This window comes from Heptranchias perlo, chromosome 4, assembly GCF_035084215.1.
Source record: "Heptranchias perlo isolate sHepPer1 chromosome 4, sHepPer1.hap1, whole genome shotgun sequence".
NCBI lineage: Eukaryota > Metazoa > Chordata > Chondrichthyes > Hexanchiformes > Hexanchidae > Heptranchias > Heptranchias perlo.
In genome coordinates this window covers 108,737,022-108,763,860 of record NC_090328.1, presented here as the reverse complement: position 1 = coordinate 108,763,860, position 26,839 = coordinate 108,737,022, and the positions used below count along the sequence as shown (strand labels likewise).

General features: G+C 42.1%; 1 protein-coding gene across 9 annotated transcripts in view; it reads left to right on the top strand.

Annotated features, from left to right (window-relative positions):
- Positions 1 to 26,839, top strand: part of adgrl3.1 (adhesion G protein-coupled receptor L3.1) — a 602,649-nt gene that overhangs the window by 194,977 nt on the left and 380,833 nt on the right. For all 9 annotated transcript variants that reach the window (XM_067983447.1, XM_067983448.1, XM_067983439.1 and 6 more), the window contains one exon: positions 14,793 to 14,962. In XM_067983447.1, the coding sequence (XP_067839548.1) occupies positions 14,833 to 14,962 (130 nt within the window). In that variant the 5' untranslated portion in view covers positions 14,793 to 14,832. The remainder of the gene's footprint in view (positions 1 to 14,792; positions 14,963 to 26,839) is intronic.

Genomic DNA, 26,839 nt, shown 5'->3' with positions numbered 1-26,839 from the left:
TGGCCTGTCATTTTCGGTCCATGTTCTTTTCCTTCTCAATATTTTAAGACAATGCCTATTTCATTTGATACTGCACCTAAAGTGATTAAAAATTAGAATTGTAAGGAGCCACCGTGGTTGCCGAATGTAGTATTCCTGAAATAATGATGATGAGCCTATTATCATCCATCCATGTGACCTTTTTCACTATTTTCTGTATGTTCTGAGCTTGATTGTTGCTTTGTAACAATTTCGGAAATGGTGTGTGTGCTTTGATGCTGCTGCCCAGAACCTGCTGTTGAGTTACCAGCCCTTGTTGCCAACAGCCAGAATCATGGCCTCAAAGTTGTTGATTAATTCTCAGGAAATGCTGCAAACTCCTGTGCTCTAACTAAATTGACTTATCTGCTTCCCAAGTCTTGCAATTTAATTATAAATAATGTAACGTCAAAGTAATATACAAAAGTGAGGACTAATATGTGACTTTAAAATGGGGACTGAATTACATTACGAGAATTGGTTTTGAAATAGTTCTTGCAATCACAAAGCAAATTTTCAGAATGTTAACTATTATCTATAATGTAATTAAAATCTTACATCTGCATGCACTTCCTGCCTACTACATCACAGTTCTTGTCATGTTTTTCATAGATTCATAGCATTTACAGCACAGGAGGAGGCCATTCAGCCCATTGTGCCTCTGCAGATTCTTTGAAAGTGCTGTCCAGTTAGACCCACTTCCCTGCTCTTTCCCCATAAGCCCTGTAAATTTTTCATTTTCGATTAAATATCCAACTATCTTTTGAAAGTTACTATTGAATCAGCTTGCACCACCCTTTCAGGCACTGCATTAAAAAAAAAATTCTCCTTGTCTCCCTTCTGGTTCTTTTGCCAGTTGTCTTAAGTCTGAGGTGACTGACCCATCTGCCAATGGAAAAGCTTTTGTCACACTTTTCTGACAACTTTTTCTGTTACAGATTTGCTATGTCCACACTTACAATGGAAACTGCTAATGTAAACTTGTCACCATGTAATTACACTCTCCTGCCAGTACTGATACTGCAGCAATTTTGTCTCCCAATTCCTCACCCTGTCCTGCAGAGAGACGCCTGTGCTCCAACCAGCTCTGCTTATCTGCTTCCCAAATTGCCTCGAGTCTTGCAATTTATCTATAAATAACGTAATGTCAGAGTAATATACAAAAGTGAAGACAAATGTATGATTTTAAAATGGGGACTAAATTACATTTTAAACACTGATCCCTCCACCTCTAATCCAGCTTCACCAGTGTTCATGTTTCCTTCGCAATCACAATTGATAAACCAGTTGAATTATTGAGAGTGTTTTTTGAAAAAAAAATGGCCATTATGTTTTCTCTCAGTAACTGAAAAGTCTAATATCCAAAATTAGGTTTTAAGTAAAATGGGGGGCAAAATTCACAATAACATGATTAAATTTACCCATTCAATTATCTTTTGTATGTTTTAATACCCTTATTTCAAGTTTTTACTTTAAGCCTGTTTCAAAAACCTTGGCTTCGAACGTATATTTTTGTCTCAGCAGTTGGAGAGCACTTTCAACCACATTCTGAGCATGTGCAGTTTGCTGAATTCTCCATCTACCCGGGGTTGAATGGTGCAACTTCTTGCCCTGTGAGGGGTTCAGAGTTTCTTTGCTTTTTCTAAAAGACTTTTGAAAGAAACTGGAGATGGAATGTTCAAATCTTTATTTCAGGCAAATGATGACACTTAAGAAATTCTGTGTTCTCTGACGAACTGCTCAGCCAGACATCTGTCAATAGCAAAACCTGTGATCATGGTTTATTTGATGGTTAGGAAGGAAAACAGAAAACAGATTGTTTATAAGAGAATTGATTGCTGTTTAGTGCTGTTGAAATTCAGTTGGAAAAAAATCTCAACTATTTTTGAGGCATAAGGAAATTGTATAATATATTTAAAAACTTGGAAATTGAACAAATGAACCTTTGAAGTAATTTGTGTTTATTAAAGACAGTATAAGTTGGCAAACTGACTAATAGCGCAGCAAAGGGTGAATTATTTCCTCCTGCGCTCTCCCAGTCCTTGGTTTTCTATTATAAGTTTTAGGAAGCAGAAAATGTAAGCTTAAATGCCTTTTAAGGCAGGAACGTAAACACCAGCTGGCTGGAGAAAGTAGTGGTGGGGTATCTGAGGGCACAAAAGGGGCTACCACTAGATTGGAAGATAAGGCTGATAGGAGGGAACGCAGTGGGGTAGTTTGGTTCCCTTTCACCTGGGTCCCTTCCCCACAATGAGTCACAAGAGTTACACGCTTCTGATGTGAAAGCAAAATACTGCCTCCCAAAACTGTCCAATCCCAGCAACTAACACTGCAGAGCCCCACCCCCACTTCCTCACTTTCAGATACTGCAACACCATCTCAGTGTTGAGAAACTTCTGGACCACATTCCCTGTGGTCCCAGACTCTCCCCTAATGCTATCAGTCTCCAGGACCTCCCTCCTCACTGCTCCTAGGACCGTCCCAGTGTTCCCAGACCATCTTTCTCTAGTCTTCCAGGAACTCGAGGACTCCCTCCCAGTTCTCATAGAGCCTGGGACTCTTCAATATACTTTAAAAGAAATGCTTTCTATGGCAGCTGATTTCCAAATGCTTGGAGATAGACATTGGTGCAGTAGGTCCTTGGACTTAGTAGAGGTGGGATCGCTGGTGGGAAGTCCATTGTCAGGCACACAAGAAGTGCCCATCGCATCCTTACAGAATTTCTGGCTTTTTTTAAACATCTTAATAACTAATAAACTGGAAAATGGTTTAAGAGGGAGTTGGGATGAATCAACAAGGAAATTATGTACTTGCACCGTAAGCAAATATTGCAAAAACCACTGTGTGGGAGATGGATCAAAATTTTAAAAAATATCTTATCAATGGTTTTGTGGACGAAACAACACAACTACTTGCCTCTTAAGTTTTGTAAATGGTTGGTAAATGCTAACAGCTAGGATATCGGTGAGGCCTGTATTGTTCAGTGTAAGGTATATAATGGTTTCATGGCTCCATCGTGTGATATGATGCCTCAGTAAATTATGCTGTGTCAAAGGGATGAGCAGCAGCAGCTCAGTAAACATCAGGAAACACATTCCAGTTCTCTGTTTACTTGTGAGTAATGCCTCGGGAAATCTTAAAAAAATATGGTTGTTTGTATCATGTCTTATTTTCGGTGATGCAGGTTTTGAAGTATCAGATTCCCAACATTTCTTGGCCTCAGACCTCTCAACAATCCCATGCATTAATTTCTGTGATAAAGACCATTACAAAATTACAGGTGTTCCTTTCTCCCCACCCATCCCCCACTGCAACTGTGGAAATAGATTTCTTTTGGGATCTTGGCAGGTGCTGTCTAATTGGCTTTGTTTTAAATGAACACCTCCAATTACTTTTAATCTGAACAAAGTATCGAAGCGCAGTACCTCCTCCATCTTTGAATCTACTCTGTCCATTCCAGACAGCAGCTTGTCCCATCTGCCTGTTCTAGTAATTCAGTTGACATTAAGGACCCTCTGACACGAGTCAAAGAAGATCAGGGAGTCTCTTGGTGAATAATGGAGACCAAAAGCAGGTTAACTGATCATTCAAGCCATTGTTTTTTTGAGAGACATGGCTGTGCACAAAATGCTTGCTGTGTTTGCCTAGATAGTATTCACTGCACTTTGAAATAATTAATTGTATATGAAATGCTTGGCATTTGAGCGACATGAGATGTCATGTAGATGCAAGTCTTTCTCATCTAATAATGCTCTGGTACTGGCTGCTGCATGTAAGGGAAAAAAGAACCTGAATTTATCAAGTGTATCTTGTCTCTCAGAAGCCTCAAAGTGGGATTTTTTTATTCCCACCTAAACCCCGGGCACAAGGAGATGGGATACCAAATGTCTCATCAAAGGACAGCACCTTCGACAATGCAGCACTCCCTCGGTATTACACTGAAGTGTCAAGTCCTGGAGTCAGACTTGAACCACCTTCTGACTTAAGAGGCAAGGGTGCTTCCAACTGAGCCAAAGTGACATCTGATGAGTAGCCTAAATGCATTCAGGCTCCCCAACAGCAGTTGCTGTGGGGAAAGCTAAATTACTGCTTGATATATATTGCAGAGGCCCCGCGAAGATTAAAAATTTAGCGTGTGGGGAAAATGCGATATGAATCTGCGTTGTGCGAGTCCTTGGTGGCGTACAGTGATGTAGAGATTTGTCTGAACACTTCTCATTGGTCATGAGTATGATCTATGATGATCAAACAATATCTTTCCAAGCGTTACCAACTGAGGTTTGTTTTTTAAAATTATATATTTATTCTTGGGATGTAGGTGATACTAGTAAGGTAGTATTTATTGCTCATCCCTAGTTGCCCTAAGAGCATTAAAAGCCAACCATATAGTATAGGACTGGAATCACATGTGGGCAGACTTGGTAAGGGTGACTGGTTCCCTTCCCTGAAGAACATGAGTGAACCAGTTGGGTTTTTATGACAATGCTAAGTGTGTGGTTTATGCAGTGTTTGCTGTTTACTACAACATTATAGAATGCCTTGTGGAATTGCGAGCAATTGTGGATTTCATATGAGGAAATCTGATATTGTGAAAGCAGCTGGAAATTTCAGTGAAACATTGAAAATAACAAAAGTAGATTTGTTTCAAGGACTGGGTGCTGCACTTGTTTAAGACCTCTTTTTCTTTCTTTTACCTCAGGGATTTGTATTTGAATCTACCCAGACATTTTTTCTCTGCCAGCTGTGAAGTTCTAAGTGAAATAAAGTGGGAAGTTTCAAACCAGTTTTTAGAGAGCTTCATCGACAACAGAATTGCTCCATGTTGGGTTCTAGTTTCCACTAAATTAATGTCCTTAATCCCAAATATCGTTGGTGTGGGAAATGGAAAAACTTAGACTCAAATGGTGCAGAAATGAGGTTTAAGCACATAATTGGAGCAGAGCAGAGAGAATTTTACTTGGCAGCTGGGAATGTTTGATACTGGGTGTCCAAGTGGGCATGTATCCCATTCTTTGGCACTTCCCTCACCTTGTGTATAAAATTCAACCTTCAAAAAAAAAAGGGCTGCACATCTACATTTTTCCAGGTTTTTTTTGCCACTAACGTATTTGGTGCTGTCTCAGTAGATTAAGATTTTCATGAGGTGACTGACCACTGCCTGGATAATTACTCAGTTTAAGACAACCTGTGACAGTGGTGCACAAAAGCCATGTGTGTCTTAATTGTGACATTTCTGTTGGCCAAGTTTTAATTACATTAAACTGGCCAAGCATTTTGCAATAGGACTGATTTAACTCGTTCCAATAACGTTTCCATACTTGGGTTTAACATTTTTTTTCTGATTGGCATTTTGCAACTGATTGCGGAGCCAATCGCTTTGAGGCCTTTCAGGTGACCTTTTGGTCTCAAAGGTCAATCCAAGGGGACTCTATGAAATGATGAACGGTAATGAGCTGTAAAGGACAGAGAGGTTCATATTTTGCTAATGCATTGCCTGTAATCTAAAATAGAGAGTAATCCTCCTCCTACTACAGTTTATTTACTTGCTACACCTTCAATAAATATGGACACTTGTACAAATACATTTTTTCTGTCGGCATTAATTCTTCAGTGGTGGCTGTGATGTTGGTTTTATATTGATGTCATAAGTTTTGCTCAGTTGCATTATCTCAATTTACTCATGCCTAAAAAAGCATATTGGGAAGGTAGATTACTGTTTTATGAAGTAAACACCTGACACTAATTAACAAAATTGCCTGCCCCAGCTTCTCTTAGTTTAATGGGCTCAATTCGAGAGAGCCAGAATCTGACTTTGGGACCAAATGAGTCTGCTTACAGCAGGAGAAAGAAAAAAGTGATAAATCCCATCAGAGTGTCCTTTTGACCCGTTGAAAGTTGTTTCTCTAGTGCTTAACTCATCAAGACTAACATCCAGCTGTATTTTGAACCACCTCATGTTTCCAACTCGACAGCCTTCTCTGGAAGATTATTCCAAAAGTTTATCACCCTTTGAGTAAAGAATTTTTTTCCCATCTGTTTTTTAAATTTACTTTTCACTCATTTAAATTTCATAGACAGTTACAGCACAGGAGGCCATTCAGCCCATCGTATCCGTGCTGGCCGAAAAAGAACTATCCAGCTTAATCCCACTTTCCAGCACTTGTTCTGTCGCCTCGTAGGTTACGGCACTTCAAGTGCACGTCCAAGTACTTTTTAAATGAGTTGAGCGTTTCTGCCTCTACCGCCCTTTCAGGCAGTGCGTTCCAATCCTCACGACCCTCTGGGTGAAGAAAATTCTCCACAGCTCCCCTCCAATCCTACTTTAAATCTATGCCCTCTGGTCACTGACCCCTCTGCTAAGGGAAATAGGTCCTCCATATCAACTCTATCTAGTCCCGTCATAATTTTACATACCTCAATTAAATCTCCCCTCAGCCTCCTTTGTTCCAAAGAAAACAACTCCACCCTATCTAATCTTTTCTCATAGCTAAAATTCTCTAGTCGTGGCAACATCTTGTAAATCTCCTCTGTACCCTATCCAGTGCAATCACATCTTTCCTGTAATGTGGTGACCAGAACTGTACGCAGTGCTCAAGCTGTTGCCTAACCAATATTTTATACAGTCCCAGCATAACCTCCCTGCTCTTATATTCTATGCCTCAGCTAATAAAGGAAAGTATTCCATAAGCTTTTTTAAACAGCTTATCTACCTGTTCTGCTGCCTTCAGGGATCTGTGGACATGCACTCCAAGGTCCCTCTGTTCCTCTACACCTCTCAGTATCCTCCTATTTATTGTGTACTCCCTTGCCCTGCTTGCCCCCCCCCCCACCCAAATTCACTACCTCACACTTCTCTGGATTGAATTCCATTTTCTGCCCACCTGACCAGTCCATTGATATCTTCATGCAGTCTACAGCTTTCCTCCTCACGACCAACCACATGGCCAATTTTTATATCATCTGCAAACTTCCTGAACAAGCTCCCCACATTCAAGTCCAAATCATTAATATATATCACTAAAAGCAAGGGACCTAGTACTGAGCCTTGCAGAAACCCACTGGAAACAGCCTTCCAGTTGCAAAAACAATAGTCAACCATTACCCTTTGCTTCCAGCCACTTTCCCTTGGATCCCAGGGCCTTTTACTTTTTTGACCAGTCTGCCATGTGGGACCTTGTCAAAAGTCTTGCTAAAATCCATGTAGACTACATCAAATGCACTACCCTCGTCGACCCTCCTTGTTACCGCCTCAAAAAATTCAATCAAGTTAGTCAGACAAAACCTTCCCTTAACAAAGCCATGCCTTTCTAAATGATGATTTATGCTGTCCCTCAGAATTGATTCCAATAATTTGCCAACCACCAAGGTTAGACTGACTGGCCTATAATTACTCGGCCTATCTTTTTCTCCCTTTTTAAATAACAGTACAATGTTAGCAGTCCTCCCATCCTCCGGTATCACGCCTGTAGCCTGGGAGGATTGGAAAATGATGATCAGAGCTTCTGCTATTTCCTCCCTTGCTTCTCTTAACAGCCTGGGATACATTTCATCCGGGCCTGGCGATTTATCTACTTTCAAAGATGCTGAACCCTTTAACACTTCCTCTCTCACTGTTATCCCTTCCAATATTTCACACTCCTCCTCAACTACAATCTCTGCATCGTCCCCTTCTTTTGTGAAGACAGATGCAAAGTATTCATTAAAAATTATACCCACAATCTTCCGCCTCCACACGTAGGTTACCTTTTTGGTCTCTAATAGGCCCTACTCTTTCCTTAGTCATCCTCTTGCTCTTTATGTATTTATAAAACATTTTTGGATTTTTCCCTAATTTTACTTGGCAGTATTTTTTTCATGCCCTCTCTTTGCTTTCCAAATTTCCTTTTTAATTTTACCCCTACACTTTCTATACTCCTCTTGGCTTTCTGCAGTATTCAGCTCTTGGTGTCTGACATAAGCTTCCCTTTTCTGTCTTTTCTTACCCTGTATGCTCCTTATCATCCAGGGGGCTCGAGATTTGGCAGTCGAGATTTCTTTGTGGGAGCATATTTACTTTGAACCCTTTGAATCTCCCCCTTGAATGCCTCCCACTGCTCTGACACTGATTTACCTTAAAATAACCGTTTCCAGTCCACTTTTGCTAAATCACTTCTCAGCTTTTCCCCAATTGAGAACTTTAACTCCTGTTCTATCTTTGTCCTTTTCCATAACTATGCTAATTCTGACTGAATTATGATCACTACCACCAAAATGCTCTCCCACTGATACTCCTTCTACCTGCCCAGCTTCATTCCCTAAAGCTAAATCCAGAAATGCTGCCCCCCCCCCCTTTTTGGGCTTGCTACGTACTGGCTAAACAAGTTCTCCTGAATGCAATTGAAGAATTCTGCGCACTCTATAACTTTTGCACTGATTGTATCCCAGTTAATATTAGGATAGTTGAAATCCCCTACTGTTACTGCCCTATTGTTTTTGCACTTCTCAGAAATTTGCCTACATATTTGTTCTTCTATCGCTCTCTGACTGGGGGTCTATAGTACATTCCCAGATGTGACTGCACCTTTTTTGTTCCTTAACTCAACCCATATGGCCTCATTTGATGATCCTTCTAACATATCACCCCTCCTCACAGCTGTAATTGTTTCTTTAACCAATATTGCCACCCTCCCTCCTTTTTTATCTTGTCTATCTTGTCTGAAAACCTTGTTGAGCTGCTATTCCTGCCCCTCCTTAAGTCATGTTTAAGATATTGTACTCCCACATGTCTATCTGTGCCCTTAGCTCACCTGCCTTATTCACTATACTCCTTGCCTTGAGGTATGCACCATCAAGCACTGCCAAACTCCTTTGTTCATAGAATCATCGAAAATTTACGACACAGAAGGAGGCCATTCGGCCCATCGTTTCCACGCCGGCTGAGAAACGAGCCACTCAGCCTAATCCCACTTTCCCGCATTTGGTCCGTAGCCCTGCAGGTCACGGCTTTTCAGGTGCAAATCCAGGTATTTTTTAAATGAGTTGAGGGCTTCTGCCTCTACCACCCTCTCAGGCAGAGAATTCCAGACCCCCGCCACCCTCTGGGTGAAAAAGATTTTCCTAATTTTTGATGTAATCCTTCTACCAATCACTTTAAATCTATGCCCCTTGGTTATTGACCCCTCCGCTAAGGGAAATAGGTCCTTCCTATCCACTCTATCTAGGCCCCTCATAATTTTGTGCACCTCAATCAAATCACCCCTCAGCCTCCTCTGTTCCAAGGAGAACAACTCCAGCCTACCCAATCTGTCATCATAGCTAAAATTCTCCAGTCCTGGCAACGTCCTTGTAAATCTCCTCTGCACTCTCTCTAGTCCAATTACATCCTTCCTGTAATGTGGTGACCAGAACGGTGCGCAGTACTCAAGCTGTGGCCTAAGTAGTGTTTTATACAGTTCCAGCATAACATCCCTGCTTTTATATTCTATGCCTCGGCTAATAAAGGAAAGCATTCCACATGAAACGTTTGTTGTCTAGTATATAACCTTTGTTTCCTCTGCCTTCCAAACTCACTCATTTTCTGCTTTCCTTTTCCAGCTCTGCGCCTCGTCCTTCTGAATCTACGCTCAGGTTCCCGTCCCCCTGCCAAACTAGATTAAACCCTCCCCAACAGCACTAGCGAACCTCCCCGCGAGGATATTGGTCCCCGGCCCTGTTGAGGTGCAACCCGTCTGGCTTGTCCAGGTCCCACCTCCCCCAGAATCGGTCCCAAATCCCCAGGAATCTAAAGACCTCCCTCTTGTACCATCTTTCCAGCCATGCATTCTTCTGCTCTATCCTCCTATTTCTATACTCACTAGCGCGTGGCACTGGGAGTAATCCGGAGATTACCAACCTTGAGGTCCAACTTCATCTTTTTCCTAACTCCTTAAAATCTGTCAGTACCTCATCCCTCTTTCTACCTAGGTCGTTGGTATTGATATGGACCACAACCTCTGGCTGTTCACCCTCCCCCTCCAGAATGTTCTGCAGTCACTCAGTGACATCCTTGACCCTAGCACCAGGGAGGCAACATGCCATCTTGGAATCACGTCTGTGGCCGCAGAAACGCCTGCATGTTCCCCTAACTATAGAGTCCCCTATCGCTATCGCTCTCGTGACCTTTCTCCTTCCCCCCCCCCCCCCCCCCCCCCTCCCCTGTACAGCTGAGCCACCTTGGGCAGCTGTCCTTAAATCTGACTTACCATGAGGCTATATTCAGGATTCACCGTTTTATGTCCTATATGGCTTTGTACGCCTTGAGGTCCTGCCTTAACTTTCTCTCTGTAGTGTTTGAGCTTCTCTAACCTTTCCTCACAACTCACCATTTTATTTTTAGGATCATTCACATTGTTGCTCTTGCACCCTATCCATTGCATGAATGTCCTCTCTGAACCTTGGTGATGTAACTGTAAACAATATTCTGAGTGAGATCTGACCAATGTACCATAAAGCCTCAGCATAATCTCTGTAGACTTGGACTCCATTGTTTTTTCATATATTCCGACATCCCAACGTTCTATTTATTTTTAATTGCTTTGCCACACTGCCCCAATGTTGGCAGTGATGAGTTTACTATTCTAAGCCTCCTTGTGCTGCCCATATATCTCCCATTGTGCAACACTTTTGCATTTGGATTGATTTTGACTACTTACAATTACTTAGCTGCTCATGATGAAATTTCATTCGGTTCAACTTTGAAATAAAATTATGAGCAGGTTAGCACCCAGAGCTCGTGCTGTGCCAGTGGGGATATCTCATTGTCAGTTCCTAACCTTAGTTTAGGCACAGACGAGAAGGGAGGGGCAGGAAAGCAAAAAAATCCAGGGAGCTTTTAGTTTACTAGTGCCATGTGTGTTTCTTAGCAGCCTGTTATTGAGCTACCATGGTAGTTTGAAGCAGGTTGCCTTGAATGAAATGAGGGGTGTGCGTCAGTGGAGAGATGTAATAAAAACAAAGTATTATAGACAATTTCATGGAATTTTAGCTCCTTCTCATATAACTTTATCAGAGCACTTAGAGTTCTGTCTGCACTGCAAGTGTGGCCTAATTGTTCCCTTAAGCACCGTTTACCAGCCAAGCAGTTCTGTGTGACAAGGAGGGTTCAGATACCACTGACGACATGGAAAGAACCAACTCGGGCTGCCATAATGAGTTTAATTTAGTTTTATCCTTTCACTTATTGTAATCTTAATTTTATTAAGCCTTCTCCTGAGACCTAGCACCCCCTATTGGCTCAATTTTAAATGAGCCATCTCAAGATTTAACAATGCTGCCATAATCCCTGGTTACCTGGTAACAAAATGTAGTGCAGTCTTGATGGTGAAACATATATCCTGTTTGTTGGTGAGTGTACAGGGCTTAGGTGTTTTGCAGCCGTAGTTGGAGGAGGGGGATAACGTCTTTATAAATAGTTATGGTGATTTCACAGTCCTACTAAAGATTTGACTCCACTTCTGCCTTTCTTCCCTATATGGATGATGCAGGATTGTGAGGGAAGTACAGATTACTACAGTTTGGGAATATGCTGCAGCAAGTGACACAGGACTGGTCGGCATATGGAGCTGGAACGTGGATACTGGACCAAAAGCTGCCACAGGCCCCTGGGAGTGGTGTTCAGGCCCTGTAATTTTGATTTAGTGCATCCAATAATGTGACAGAACTTCTGTTTTATTTAATGCCTCTGTGTAGACTGTACTGCACAGATGTCAGCCTTAGCTCAGTGGTAGTGCTCTCACCTCTTAGTTAGAAGCTTGTGGTTTCAAGCCCACTTGAACACACAGAATTTGCTGGAGATTGGAATGACGCGTCTACAGGGTTGGGTTTGTTTTCTAGTGCAAACACAAAGGAAATTATGGTGTAAATGAGTTTTACTGCTATTCATGCTATGCCGTATGGGGTAAGTCATTGACTGCACCACTTCTAAGGTCCCTGATTCTCCGTTATGCACGCTGCGACTTATTCAAATTACTTTCCCAGGAAATTTTGGCTTAAGTTTGCAATGAGAAGATTTTTGAGCGAAAGGGCATAGTTTATAGTGTGCGTCACTGATAGTGTCGTTCCAGGAATTTCTAGGCCATAATAACCTAGGCTGACATTTCATTGCAGTACTGAGGGAGTAAGGGTTGCTCTCAGAGGTGCGGTCTTTCGGATGAGATGTTAAACCTGCCTTCTCGGGTGGACGTGAAAACTCCCATGGCACTATTCGAAGAAGAGCAGGGGAGTTCTCACGGTGTCCTGGCCAATATTTATCCCTCGTCCAACATCGCTAAAACAGATTATCTGGTCGTTATCATACTGCTGTTTATGGGACCTTGCTGTGGGGTTTCCTACATTATAACAGTGACTACACCTCAAAGTACTTCATTGGCTGTGAAGCGCTTTGGGATATCTTGAGGTTGTGAGAGACGCTATATAAATGCAAGTTCTTTGTTTTCTTTCTTTTACTAAAACTGGGCAAATTAAATGTTGCATCATGTGCCCACAAGCTGGAGTGTGTAAAAGACACTAAAAATAAATGCAACGTCAGGCTAAGCTGTGAATTAGGATGTGTTTTTTTTTTCCACTGCCTCCTCCTCATCCCTCCACATCAGCCTTGAATGAAGCCTGCAGATGTTTCTTGAGTTTCAATGTGCTGAGCATGGTGATGTCAGGCAACCTGCTCTCCAGCTGCTGTCCTCAGAGTGGCAGTGATCAAGATGCCATATGAGGAAGAGGAGGGACTGGTTTTGAATACAATTGCATTCACGTCCTTGAGTTTGCTGGCCAAATCCTTAAAACTAAATCAGTACTGGTTATCTGTGTGTGGAAAATGATTTCATCATTTTACAAAAAAATCATTATAAATTCCAAATATTCCTAAAGCAGAATTTAAAACCTGAGGTTGCCACATACATCATGGGCAGTAGCAACTGAGAAATACTCATCAAAGTGAAAAGAGGAGCTGTTGCTTGCTGAGTTTGATGATTTGCAAACATTAGGAAGTGATTTTGTTTTTTGTTTAAATCCATGCCACAGAAAAATACGTAGCTTCAGGTGTGAGCAGATCACAGTGATGCTGCTGATGGTGGTGATGCAGCCCAAAAGGTCACCGTTCAAGAGAACCTTGACGTAAATTGATGTGATTTATGCTGCAGCTCAGAAATATAGCCTCTGTAGGTCAATTGTAACTTCTAATTTCCTCATGTTGGCCATTGAGTGAGCAGGGTGATGGATGGAACGTCCAGTATTGAACAACTTGTAATAATGTATCTTGTTCAGGAGGCGGTGGCTTGTTTGAGATGTAAGGCCAACTTGCTTATTTTGAGTCAAGGGGAAAGTTAGATCATCTGTTCCTTTGGCCCTTTATAGTTCCTTTGGCGATGTAATGTTGCAGTGAAAGTGCTTGAGCAGTGTATCTACATTATTACAATACATTACCGATAGGTTTCTATGTCATTAGTATAATTGTAATTTATTACTCCTTTTGGATTAAATCTAATTGGATGAGGAGCTATTGTGGGTGACAAATTTAGTTTTAGTATTTGCCCGCTAATGGGCCTTTGCTGGTAATAGTGAGAGACATCAGCAGAGCTAGACTCTGTTGCCCACTCATGAGCAAGTTTTTGGCCTGCTCTAAATGTTTTCTATTCTTAAAATGTATTCTTAAAATGTTTTGAGGTTAAGAGGGTAATAAAAGACATACTGAGCATTCTTCCAATTACATAATTAAAATATTTTTACCCCATTTTTATTTCAGACCAATTTATGGTAAATGATATGAGCTGGTTCCTGGGGAACTGAATTTGTGCCATTTTCAATCGTGGGACAGATTTGGCTACATCGGAAGTGTTGCAAATGTATTGCGGCCCATCCCTGATGTTGAGGAATGGATCAGTTTCAGGTTTTGGGATTTTTAACCTTTTTTTCTTCAGTGATGTTCGTGTCTTTTTTAAAAGAAGTGAATTCGCACGGATTTAAAAAGCCACAGACTGCGGCAGTGAGATGGCAATGGAGAGGTCTCCACCGTGCCCGAGAACATTAAACAACGTATTTTTTTCATTTCAGATGGCCAACAAATATTGGCACCCATTGTGATGATGGCATTTTGTTCACGAGGTGTCTTGAGAAATATATTCCTGAGAGGGGGAGTTATTTTTGTTGACTAATCCTTGTGTGGGGAAGGTGTCAGAGGCACTGGCCCTTTTCTTTCTCATGTCAGAATTAACAAAAAGAAAGAGAATTAAGAACATTTTCAGGGGCCAATCAGCGAGATTTCAACAGAGATTGAGAGTTCTAGTCCTTGGGCCTGGATCTGGAAGCTAAAATGTTGGTTGTTGAAGATGTTTAGAAAGAAAGTTAATGCCCCAAACAATTAAATCAGCCCACAAAAATGACAAGACTTGTGATTTATCATTTGTTTCTCACTTTTTGAGCAGTGAGATTGAGTCGAGTGGAATTTGCATGATCACTAGCTGTGAAGTCAAGAACTTAACAGTTCGTACCTGGTCTCGTCTTAGTCTGCCTTTGAAAAGATTGGAGAAGCACATGAGAGCACGTCTGAAAGACATGGTCTCCAGTTCAGATCACAAGAGGCCTTACTGTTGGGCTTCTGCATAGTAAATAGAAATGATCGTTCTGGTTGGCATTTTCACTTATGAAATTTTAATGCAACATCGACTTTTATTTTCACCACAACATAAAATTGAGCTGGGATCTTGTTCAAGTTAATCTTGTCACTTTTTTTATAATCAAGTATTCCTTTTTCTTTGTTCTTTCAGCTCTACAGCCAGTCAATGACGCGTCTAATTTACTGAAGGGATGTCGAGTGGGAGCAGTTCCTGTGCCTCGCCAGAAAACTTTTGGTACACTTTTACAACCGGACTTCATACAATGACCATGTGGACCTCATGGTTCCTGACGATACTCGTCGGTACAGCGGCAGTGACTGGTAAGTTATTCTTAGATTACGATAATAACGCAAACCTTTGGAATTAAAATGGAAAGGTTTTGCCGCGTTCATTTCGAAGTCAGAGCAAATCATATTGAGTGTGATTCAGGAAAACTATGCAAGTGTTTTGTCTTCATGGGCTACTTGGGTTAGCCACAGAAATGTCCCCATTAATTTGCATGTATCTTCATCAGCTTATCCTGTTCTAGAATTTATCCATCAATGAGGCAGCAGCATTAAGAACGACCCGATCCAAACCTCCAGCCCCATGATATTCGAACAGAACAAACCAAAGAGAAGAAATATAAGCACAAATAGAAATTGAGTGGCCTGAATTTTGAGGGGCTAGGTTGCCATTGCTCAAGGGCTCCATACGACCCACGGGTCATTGTTTGGCCACCACTGCTATCTACTGTGTAGAATTTTCTAATAATGAATGGCAGGTTTTTAGTTGACAGTCCAGTTGGTAAAGGCAGTATCAGCTAAGCTCTGCAGACTGAAGGGTGGTAGGTTTGATTCCCAGTCTGTCAAGTTACCTGACCTCAGTTGGGGTGGCACTTAGAGTGCTACAGTGGGCAACAGGAGGGAACATTAGTCATGGTTCCTGCTCCTGATGGCTGTCCATTGACCCCTGTTGGAAGTGTGCGTGCATAGACATCGGGTGATTAAATAGCCTGCCAATACTCACTGTTTAGAATAACATGAGAATGGCTAATTGGTGAGGTGCCCGAGGGCTATGGAACAAAAACCGTGAGGGGTGTAGCAGCCAAACTTCACACCGCAGACGTTCACTCACGGAGGATGATTATAGACCCTCCACTGACTGATTTCAGTTAACTCTGCACAAATCTGGAGCTTCTTCGTCTGTACGGCTTAGTTTATTCAGTCGATAAACCCATTGAGCTAACGGGAGAGCTTGGATTGTCCCTCTTTATAATGTATTGACACTCTGCAATGTTTGAGGCCCATGCTCATGACTTCCACTCCAGTAGAGAAATTATATAAACCTTCCTCTCTCACATGCCTGCTACTATGAAGCAGTTTAAATGGCTCGGAAAGTCGGCATTATAGAGATGAAAATCCCCCCTCCTGCTTTTAAAAATTCTGAGTATAAAACTTGGGACACCGTACTTAGGCATTTACGGTAACTCTCTACTTGTAGATAATTACATAAAGCCACCCCAGTAAATGATATTGCCAATGAATCACAAACATTGCAATAATGCACCACATCAAACTGTGGTAAACCAGTCCCTCTGATGCCATAAGATTAAAGCTGAAGAGTCTTGCAGCAACAGTTTATTTAAACAGGAAGCTGTGATGTGTCATTATTTGCATTCCTGGTGAGACCTGCTGGTCCTTATTTGTACCTTGACTTCAATAAATTTTTAAAAAAAGTGTTAAAGCATATATTGCAGAAGTTTTTCGAACTGGAGGGATGTGAACAGTGGTGTCCCCAAGGTGTCGGTATTGGAATACCTTATCTATTTATAAGATTATATCTAGTTTTGGGCATAGAGGGCACAATATCAAAATTTGCAGAAGACTCAAATAGTGAGTGTGCTTAACTGTGAAGTGACTTCAGGAGAAGACAGACGAAAAAATGGGAGTTGATACATTTTTGAATGAAGAATAAGGAGGAGGCCATGTACACTAAATGGTAAAACTTTAAAAGGACTGGAGGACGAGAGAGACTTTAGAGTTCAGATACGCAAATCTTTTGAAGTGGGTGGATAAGTTAATAAAGCTGTGGAAGAAAAAGCATGTGGATGCTCGGTGTTAAAAATACACATGTAGAGTACAAAACCAAAGAGGTTTTGCCAAACTAGACAAATCTTTGTTTAGGCTTCAGTTAGAATATCGTGTCCACGTTTGGTCACCTTGTTTGAGGAAAAATATCAAGACTGTGGAGAGGGTGTAGAAGAGGTTTCCTATGATGAAACTAGGAATGAGAGACTTTAGTTATGAGTAGAGACTAATGACAGTGAGGCTCTTTTCACTAGAACAAAGAAGGTTAAGAGGGGATGTGATAAAGTTTTTCAAAATTATCAGGGGTTTCCAGAAGGTAAATCGTGAAAGACCCTTTCCACTGATTGGTGTGTTAGTAAGTAGAGGGCATAACTTTAAGACGATCATCAAAAGAATGAACGGACAGGTGAACGGAAAGTTTTTTACACAGAATGTTCTAACAGAAACAGTGGTGGGTGCAAAATCCATAATAGCTTTTAAAAGGGACATGGGTCAATGAAAAATTAAAAGGCTGTGGGAGAAGGGCATGAGAATAGGACTGTAGATAGCTCTTTCAGAGAGCTAGCACAAGTGCGATGTGATTGAATAGCCTCCTTCTCTATTGCAAAATTCTATGATCTAAACTACTATAATTTAATCTAATCTAATGTAACAATTACTGTGGTGCAAATATGCTGTGAATGCTGAAATAGCAATTTTTTTTGGAGCAGGCATATGGAGGAATGGCATCTACCTGAAAAACCCTTACTGAACCAAAAACACAAGACTTGCAAATCACTGCTGATGCCACTGAGTTCATTGGTAGCTGAACCAAGTGGGATGCAAAACTGTGTTAAGGGGATGTGAACCTCTTCAATTGAATTCCAGTATATGACAGTAAACTGTACTTCAAAAATAGTGTTTGAAAATGCAGCAGCATCATTGGCTGAATATTGAACATTCAAACCCAATTAAAGATCCTCTCAAAAGATACTCTGATACATCATTGGTTGACATGCAATCGCTTTCTTCTGTGTGTCGGTAGCAGTGCAGAGTTCTATCCTCATGTTTCAGCAACTTTATTGATTTGATTGATCTGAAAGCTGCAAAGCACCAGAAAAACCAAGTAACTGAATCTGTGTCTCGATGGTAATAATAGACTCTGCTCGTGGTGTCCCAGGGAATTGAGGATAGCTGGCCGATTTAAAGGACGTGACCAGCAGTCTGTCTCATCTTTCAGATCAACCTGTCTGTCCTCAGTTTCCAAGTGTAGTGCAGACAGTCGCCTGTTACGACTTCACTGTAGAGAATTAGGTCCTGATAACAGAAGCATTACAAGGCATCAGGATGATAAATGAGGAAGTCGCCACAAAGAATGGATGTAAATGATTTATTCTGTAGCACTTGATAACAGAGGAGAATGTAGTGAAGAGTGGATGGGATGCTTTAAAACCTTTGACTTCTGCTGGTTGGTTCTGCTGAGCTGTTTCATAGACATATTTTGTTTCAATATTTCGGTCATTATTCTAAACAAAACTTGCATTAATGACTCATTGGAGAATCTTCGGATTGGTTTTGTTCTTGAAAAATAAAAGGCATGGAACAGCCTACTGAAAATACCAATATGACTCCACCGTATTAGTTTCTAAGGAGTCGTACTACTGCAGCAGATGTTACACTTGCTGCACTGCTTAATTCATATTGCTGACTTCATTTTCTATAAATATATTTTATGCCTTGGTCCTCTTCTGTATTTGCTGGATAACCTTACAGGGTACTCTGCTACCTGACCATGCCCTTTACTATGCGAGTGCCACATGAATGGCTTTAACCGATTCGTTCCAGCAGAGGAGCCATTTCGCAGAATCATACTGTACAGGATCCATTTTTAAATTAATTTTTCTAATGTCATCCAGCAAATACTGATTAGATCGTCCTGTGGCAACCCACTTAAAAAAAAATATACATTTATTGGCTGTGTCTGTAGTAATGGCAATGTACTGATTCAGGGGAACTCTTGGAATGCATTGTTGCACAGTTAGGACATTATTTACAGAAAGGAGCACTTGCTTGGCTATGTTTTTATGAAGCATAACCAGCCTTTCCCTGGCGAGGTCTGCCAAGATTTTGTGTTCTTTTGCTCGATCCTTCAATAACAATCAACTTTAAGTTCCCTTCTTAAAACAACAAGATTTTGCCCTTAGGAAATAATATTATGGTGGCAGTCCAAAGTAAAAATCAGAACAAATGTAGAGCAGGTCAGTCGCTATCGACCAGCTGTTTGGGGAAATGTAGCATGTAGTACTGTATTGATCTATACAGACCACAAAATGTCCCAGATTCAGTGCCTGGTCTCTAAATCAGCTGGTCTTATTTGGGTTAATGGTGATGAAAGTACCACCGTCAGCACTTTTGGATGAAGTAGGGCAAAACTTGCCAAATTGATGGTTTTCTCCTTTGATAAAGTCTGTTTCGGGCCTGTACATTATGTTGAATGATTATTCTGTCGAAACTTCCAAACGATTTTTACACTTAACTGTGGTGGATTGATCAAGCTGTATAGGACACATTTTTAAAGATATAGAAATGGGCTTCCTGATGACTCTATTTGGCACCTTTATAGAATCATAGAAATTTACGGCACAGAAGGAGGTCATTCGGCCCATCGTGTCTGTGCTGGCCGAAAAAGAGCCATCCAGCCCAATCCCACTTACCAGCTCATGGTCCGTAACCTTGTAGGTTGCAGCACTTCAAGCGCACATCCAGGAATTTTTAAATGCTTTAAATCTATGCCCCCTGGTTATTGACCTCTTCGCTAAGGGAAATAGGTCCTTCCTATCCACTCTATCTAGGCCCCTCATAATTTTATACACTTCAATTAAATCTCCCCTCAACCTCCTTAGTTCCAAAGAAAACAACCCCAGCCTATCCAATCTTTTCTCATAGCAAAAATTCTCCCGTCTTGGCAACATCCTCGTAAATCTCCTCTGTGCCCTCTCTAGTGCAATCACATCTGTCCTGTAATGTGGTGACCAGAACTGTACGCAGTACTCTCGTTGTGGCCTAACTAGTGTTCTATACGGTTCTAGCATAACCTCCCTGCTGTTATATTCCGTGCCTCGGCTAATAAAGGTAAGTATCCTGTATGCCGCCTTAACCACCTTATCTACCTGTTCTGCTATGTTCAGGGATCTGTGGACATGCACTCCAAGGTCCCTCTGTTCCTCTACACTTCTCAGTATCTTACCAATGGATCAATTGAGATTGGAAACATCTTGTTTGGCAGAATGTGCTACAACAGTGGCATGGTATCATAGTATGTTACAGCATAGAAGGAGGCCGTTCGGCCCATCATGCCTGTGCTGGCTGTTTGAAAAAGCTATCCAATTAGCCCCACATATTTTTCCAAGAGCCATAGCTCTTTCCCCATAGCCGTGCCATTTTTTTCCCTTCCAAGTATTTATCCAATTTCCTTTTGAAAGTTATTATTGAATCTGCTTTCACCACCCTTTCAGGCAATGCATTCCAGATCATAACAACCCTCTGCGTTAAAAAAAAATGTTTCTTCCTGTTGCCTCTGGTTCTTTTGCCATATTACCTTGAATCTGTGTCCTCTGGTTACTGACTCTTCTGCCACTGGAAACAGTTTCTCCTTTTTTACTCTTATCAAAACCGTTCATGATTTTGAACACCTCTATCAAATCTCCTCTTAACCTTCTCTGTTCTGAGGAGAACAACCCCAGCTTCTCCAGTCTCTCCACATAATTGAAGTCCCTCATCCCCGGTACCATTCTGGTAAATCTCTTCTGCACCCTCTCTGAGGCCTTGACGTCCTTCCTAGTGCCCAGAATTGAACACAATACTCCAGCTGAGGCCTAACCAGTGTTTTGCATAACTTTCTTTTGTACTCTACGCCTCTATTAATAAAGCCCAGGATCCCGTATGCATTTTTAACAACCTTCTCAACTTGTCCTGCCACATTCAGTGATTTACATCCCCAGGACACACTGTTCCTGTATCCCCTTCAAAATTGTACGATTTAGTTTATATTGCCTATCCTCATTCTTCCTACCAAAATGGATCACTTCACACTTCTGTGTTAAATTTCATCTGCCATGTGTCTGCCCATTTCACCAGCCTGTCTACGTCCTCCTGAAGTCTGTTGCTATCTTCCACATCGTTTACTACATTTCCAAGTTTCATGTCATCTGCAAACTTTGAAATTCTACTCCGTGCACCCAAGTCCAGGTCATTGATATATATCAAAACGAGCATTGGTCTTAATACTGACTCCTGGGAGCACCATTGTATATTTCCCTCCAGTCTGAAAAACAACCATTCACCACTACTCTGTGCTTTCTGTCCCTTAACCATTTTTGTTTCCACACTGCCACTGTCCCTTTAATCCCATGGGTTTTAATTTTGTTTAGAAGTCTATTATGTGGTACTTTTGAAAGTCCATATACACACCATCAACTGCACTACCCTCATCAACTTCATTAAAGAACTCAATCAAATTTGTCAAACATGATTTTCCTTCAATAAATCTGTGCTGACTTCCATTTATTAGCCCTTACTTTTCCAAGTGCCAATTAATTTTGTCCCAGATTATTGTCTCTAAAAGTTTCCCCACCACCGACGTTAGGCAGACTGGTCCGTAATTGCCGTGTTTATCCCTCTCCCCTTTTCTGAACAGGGTGTAACTTTTGCAGTTCTCCAGTCCTCTGGCACTGCCCCCATATCTAAAGACAATTGGAAGATTGTGGCCAGAATCTCTGCAATTTCTACCCTTACTTCCCTCAGCAACCTCTGATTCGTCCCATCCGGACCGGGTGAAGAGGTGTAGCAGGCTGCTGCCTTACCATATCATGCAAAATTTCCAGTTTTGCTTCAGTCAGCTCTCAGTAAAAAAAAAACTTGCCAGTTCATGAGAGAAGTAGATAGAAAAGACAATGTTTTATTTACTAAATGTTGATGCGAGTATCAGGAAGTTATTTGACAAGTAATTGTTCAATGACCAGAAGGAACTAAAACGTACAAAACCACAATTTGGAGGGATATAGCTTTGATTTCCCCCTCTTAACTGAGTCCTCTTTCTCAGGGTTGGCTTTGCCCAAAGCACCAATGAGCAGGGCAAGGTTGTGACGATGTGGCAAAGTTGACACTTGTGAGGGGAGGGTAGAAAAGAGGAGACTCGGGCAAAAAGAGAACGGTGGAACAAATTGAAGAGCTATTAGAGGAGGTGTGGAAAGAGTCAAGCACCATTGTGACGGTAAATTGGGAGGTATTGCGAAGCATGCAATCAGGAAGGGGTGGCAGCAGTGGAAAAGAAGGGCAAGGATATCGGAGAGATTGAACTGGGAATGAAATACTGCACTAATGGAAAGTTGGAGACACTTCACAAAGGAGTTGGGGATATTTTTAAAACATTTTTTGAAATTTAGCACACAGCAGAGGAGAATTAGGCTAGAGGTGTGAAAATCAAAACTGTGACAAAGAATTGTAGCAACAACAACTTGCCTTTTGTATTGTACCTTTTAATGTAGTAAAATGCCCCAGGGCACTTACCAGGAGCATTACCAAACTAAATTTGACACCGGGCCACATTAGGAGATATTGGGACAGGTGCCCAAAAGCATGGTCAAAGAGATAGGTTTTAAGAAGCGTCTTAAAGGAGGAGAGAGAGGCGGAGAGGTTTAGGGAGGGAATTCTAGAGCTTAGCTCCAAGGCAGCTGAAGGCATAGCCGTCAATGGTGGAGCAATTAAAATCGGGGATGCACAAGAGGTCAGAATGGGAGGAGCGCAGAGATCTCGGAGGGTTGTAGGGCTAGAGGAAGTTGCAGAGATTGGGAGGGGCGAGGCCATGAAGGGATTTGAAAGCAAGGATGAGAATTTTAAAATCGAGGCGTTGCCAGACTGGTAGCCAATGTAGGTCAGCGAGCACAGGGTTGATGGGTGAAAGGGACTTGGTGCGAGGATACAGGCAGCAGAGTTTTGGATGATCTCATGTTTTATGGAGGGTGTAAGGTGGAAGGCCGGCCCGGAGAGCATTGGAATAGTCGAGTCCAGAGGGGAACAAAGGCATGGATGAGGGTTTCAGCAGCAGATGAGCCGAGGCAGGGGTGGAGACGGGCGATGCAATAGTTTGAAAGTGCGCCTCTTTGGTAACCTTTCTTCTTTCTATTATCTGTTTTGTTGATTTTTAAACCTTATCCAATCCAGATTGCGATATAAAAGTTGAGAGGATTATTTTTGTAGATTCCTTAGAGTTTAACACATGTTTGCTGCAGCTGTTTTGGAAGGAGGATGCTGTGATTTTATTAAATAATACAGTTCAGGAATAGGGGAGATCACAGTGAGTGAGACCCCGATTACGTGATTTTGGTTGCAGGGGATAATGTGCAGCACATTTTCTCACAGTATAGTTCAATCGTCTTACAATTGTAGCTCTATTTTGTTGCACTTTATGTTTACAGTGTAGGTGTGTGTTGGACTCAATAGCATAAAGTGTGAGACAGGGAACCTGAATTTGTTAATTAGTTGAAGAAAATTGCAACTCTTAAGTTGTACGTTCTGCATTTTAGAGCCATTTTCATGAACACGTGTGACTGGCGGGGAGCCTCATTCCTGGCAGTGCACATTGGGAAATAGTGGGCTCAGCACCGCTGATTTCTATCCCTTTGAGTGGCTGAAGGAGGAAGGGGCACCTGCATACATTTGTAAAATCGACCTCAGAGAGATTGAACTGTCTGTTTAATCTCGCATTGGGAATGAAATGCTGCTTTATCTTAAAGTTAGAGACACTTCACAAAGGAGTTAGGGAGTAAGAGGTCTCCCTAAAGTCAGCTGGCATGCTGAGGAGGGGTGAGTCGCTCAAAAGATGTCTGTATTTTTGGCCTTAAGGGTGGCCATGCTTCTATGCATGTACCTCAGTCCAGTATCAGTGTCTGTTTGGCAAAGCTTTTGACTATTCAGAATTTCTGTCAATCAGTTTGTCAGTAGGGGTCTACGATTTCAAGCGGCTTGTACCCACAACCCCTAGATCTGACAAAATAGCTCTAAGCCGAAGGAGGTTTCTTCCCTGTGACCTAGATATGAATCCAGCCCAGGCTGACTGGATGGAAATCCCCTATTTTGCTGTCTGTTAGGATCCTGCACAAAATGAGTTTGGGTAACCACATTCCAATTCCAAGTGATTATGTTCCCACAACACAAAACTATATGTAACGTAACACCGATTGGCATTAAATTGCTAATCTCAGCTGGACCAATAAGGCCAGCTGGTGAGTAAAGTGGAAAAGTTCACACTGATGCTCTTGAGCTTGGAATTAAGACCCACTGGGGGAAGATTGCCTCAGTTTGCTATGTGTAATGAAATCATGAATGAGTTCTTACATTTACAGTATCGCTACAAATACCGAGCAGAGGAAAGCTTGCCCCTTCGCTGGGCTAGAGGAATGGCAATTCTACATTCTGGAATGCTTCCAGTGAAAATGATTGCACAATGTGTAATGGCTGCTGATAGCCTGGATGGTGGTGAGAAAGGCCCCCTCTCCATGCTGTCCTTCCGACACGCACGGAACCTCAGCGTCACCGCGAGCTGCCCTCCAGGCTGCGGTGGGGAGGAAACCGTCATCCACCTCCTGATGGGCTGCCCCTTCGCACAGAGGGTGTGGAGAGAGATGTCTTGGTACCTGTTCTGGTTCATCCCCAACAGCTCGGTAACCCAGGACGCTGTGCTCTACGGGCTGTTCCCCGGGGCGTACACCGAGACAGGTATCACCTGCAGCTGGAAGACCATCAACTCGGTGAAGCAGGCCCTTTGGTCCATCCGAAACCTGCTGGTCTCCCAGCTGAAGGAGCTGTCCACGACTGAGTGTTGCCGACTGGCACACTCCAAGATCCAGGAGAACATGTTGTGGGACGCACTGAAGCGAGGTGCGACTTACGCAAAGGCCCTTTTGGGGAAAGGCCACCGTATAAAGCGACCTCACCATGTATTGTACAGAATGTATTAGAAAATATGTACTCTGCTTTTAAAATTGTAACAATGAGATCATAGTGTATACGATCGGTACTGTATTGCTTTGAACTGCTGTGCTGCATTTTGTGCCCTTTATTTGAACTGTGTGTAAACCGTTTGTACCTTTAAATTTTATAAAATTAAGTATATTTTGAAATTTAAAAAATGTAGAATGGCTGCTGGTGCTCTGAATTCGCCTTGAATACACAGGGGCTTGGTTTCAGAGTACAGGCAGCAGCACTGAAATAACTGTGCATGCATGATTTTGCACGTGTAGTTTTTTTTATTCGTTCATGGGATGTGGGTGTCACTGACGAGGCCAGCATTTATTGCCCATCCCTAATTGCCCTTGAGAAGGTGGTGATGAACCGCTGCAGTCCATGTGGTGAAGGTTCTCCCACAGTGCTGTTAGGTAGGGAGTTCTAGGATTTTGACCCAGCAACGATGAAGGAATGGCGATATATTTCCAAGTCGGGATGGTGTGTGACTTGGAGGGGAACGTGCAGGTTGTGTTGTTCCCATGCGCTTGCTGCCCTTGTCCTCCTAGGTGGTAGAGGTCGGGATTTGGAAGGTGCTGTCGAAGAAGCCTTGGCGAGTTGTTGCAGTGCATCTTGTAGATGGTACACACTGCAGCCATGGTGTGCTGGTGGTGGATGGGGTGCCAATCAAGCGGGCTGCTTTGTTCTGGATGGTGTCAAGCTTCATTGAGTGTTGGAACCGCACTTGTCCAGGCAAGTGGAGAGTATTCCATCACACACCTGACTTGTGCCTTGTAGATGTTGGAAATGTTTTGGGGAATCAGGTGAGTCACTCACCACAGAATACCCAGCCTCTGACCTGCTCTTGTAGCCACAGTATTTATATGGCTGGTTCAGTTAAGTTTCTGGTCAATGGTGACCTCCAGGATGTTGATGGTGGGGGATTCAGCGATGGTAATGCTGTTGAATGTCAAGGGGAGGTGGTTGACTCTCTCTTGTTGGAGCTAGTCATTGCCTGGCACTTGTCTAGTGCAAATGTTGCTTAAAAGAGGGGGACTTCAACCTTCACATAGATTGGGAAAAGCAGACTAGCAATTGTCAGAAAGGTAGTGAATTTCTTGAGTGTGTCTGGGATAGTTTTCTGCAGCAGTGTCCTAGAGGCAACAAGGGGGCAAGCCATACTAGATTTAGTAATGAGTAATGAACCAGATTTAATTAACAGCTTAACTGTGCGTTAACATCTATCCAATAGCGATCATGACATGATCGAGTTCAAGGTAGAGTTTGAAAGGGAAAAAAGTGAATCAGCTGCTAAGATTCCAGACTTGGGCAAGGCTGACTTCAATGGGATGAGACAGAGACTGTCCACAGTAAACTGGGCAAATCTGTTAATGGGTAAAACGACTGATGATCAGTGGGAAATGTTTAAAGAAACATTTAACGTGATACAGAATCGGTTTATACCCCTGAGGGGCAAGAACTCTACTTGCCAAAAAAAACAGCCATGGACAACCAAAGAGGTAAGGGACAGTATAAGACATAAGGAAAGGGCATAAAAAAAGGCAAAAAATAGCACAGATCCTGGCGAATGGGAAAGATTCAAAGATCAATAAAGGGTCACAAAACAGATAGTAAGAGCTACAAAAAGAGAGTATGAAAAGAAACCTGCAAGGGATATCAAAATCAATATGAAGAACTTTTATAGTTATATGAGGAAAAAGAGGGTGGTCAGGAGCAGTATTGGCCCCTTAAAAACTGAAAGTGGGGATATTGTCATTGACAATGGGGAAATGGCGGACATGTTGAATAATTACTTTGTGTCAGTATTTACAGTAGAAAAAGAGGATAGCATGCCGGAAATCCCAAAAAACTAATAAATCAGGGACAATAAAATTAATATAAGTAAAGCAACAGTAATGAAGAAAATAATAGCATTAAAGAGTGACAAATCCCCAGAACCAGATGGTTTCCATCCCAGGGCTTTAAAGGAAGTAGGTGAGCACATTGCAGATGCCCTAACTATAATCTTTCAAAGTTCTCTCGATTCAGGAACCGTCCCTCTAGATTGGAAAATTGCACATGTCACTCCGCTTTTTAAGAAAGGAGAGAGAGGGAAACCGGGGAATTATAGACCAGTTGGCTAACATC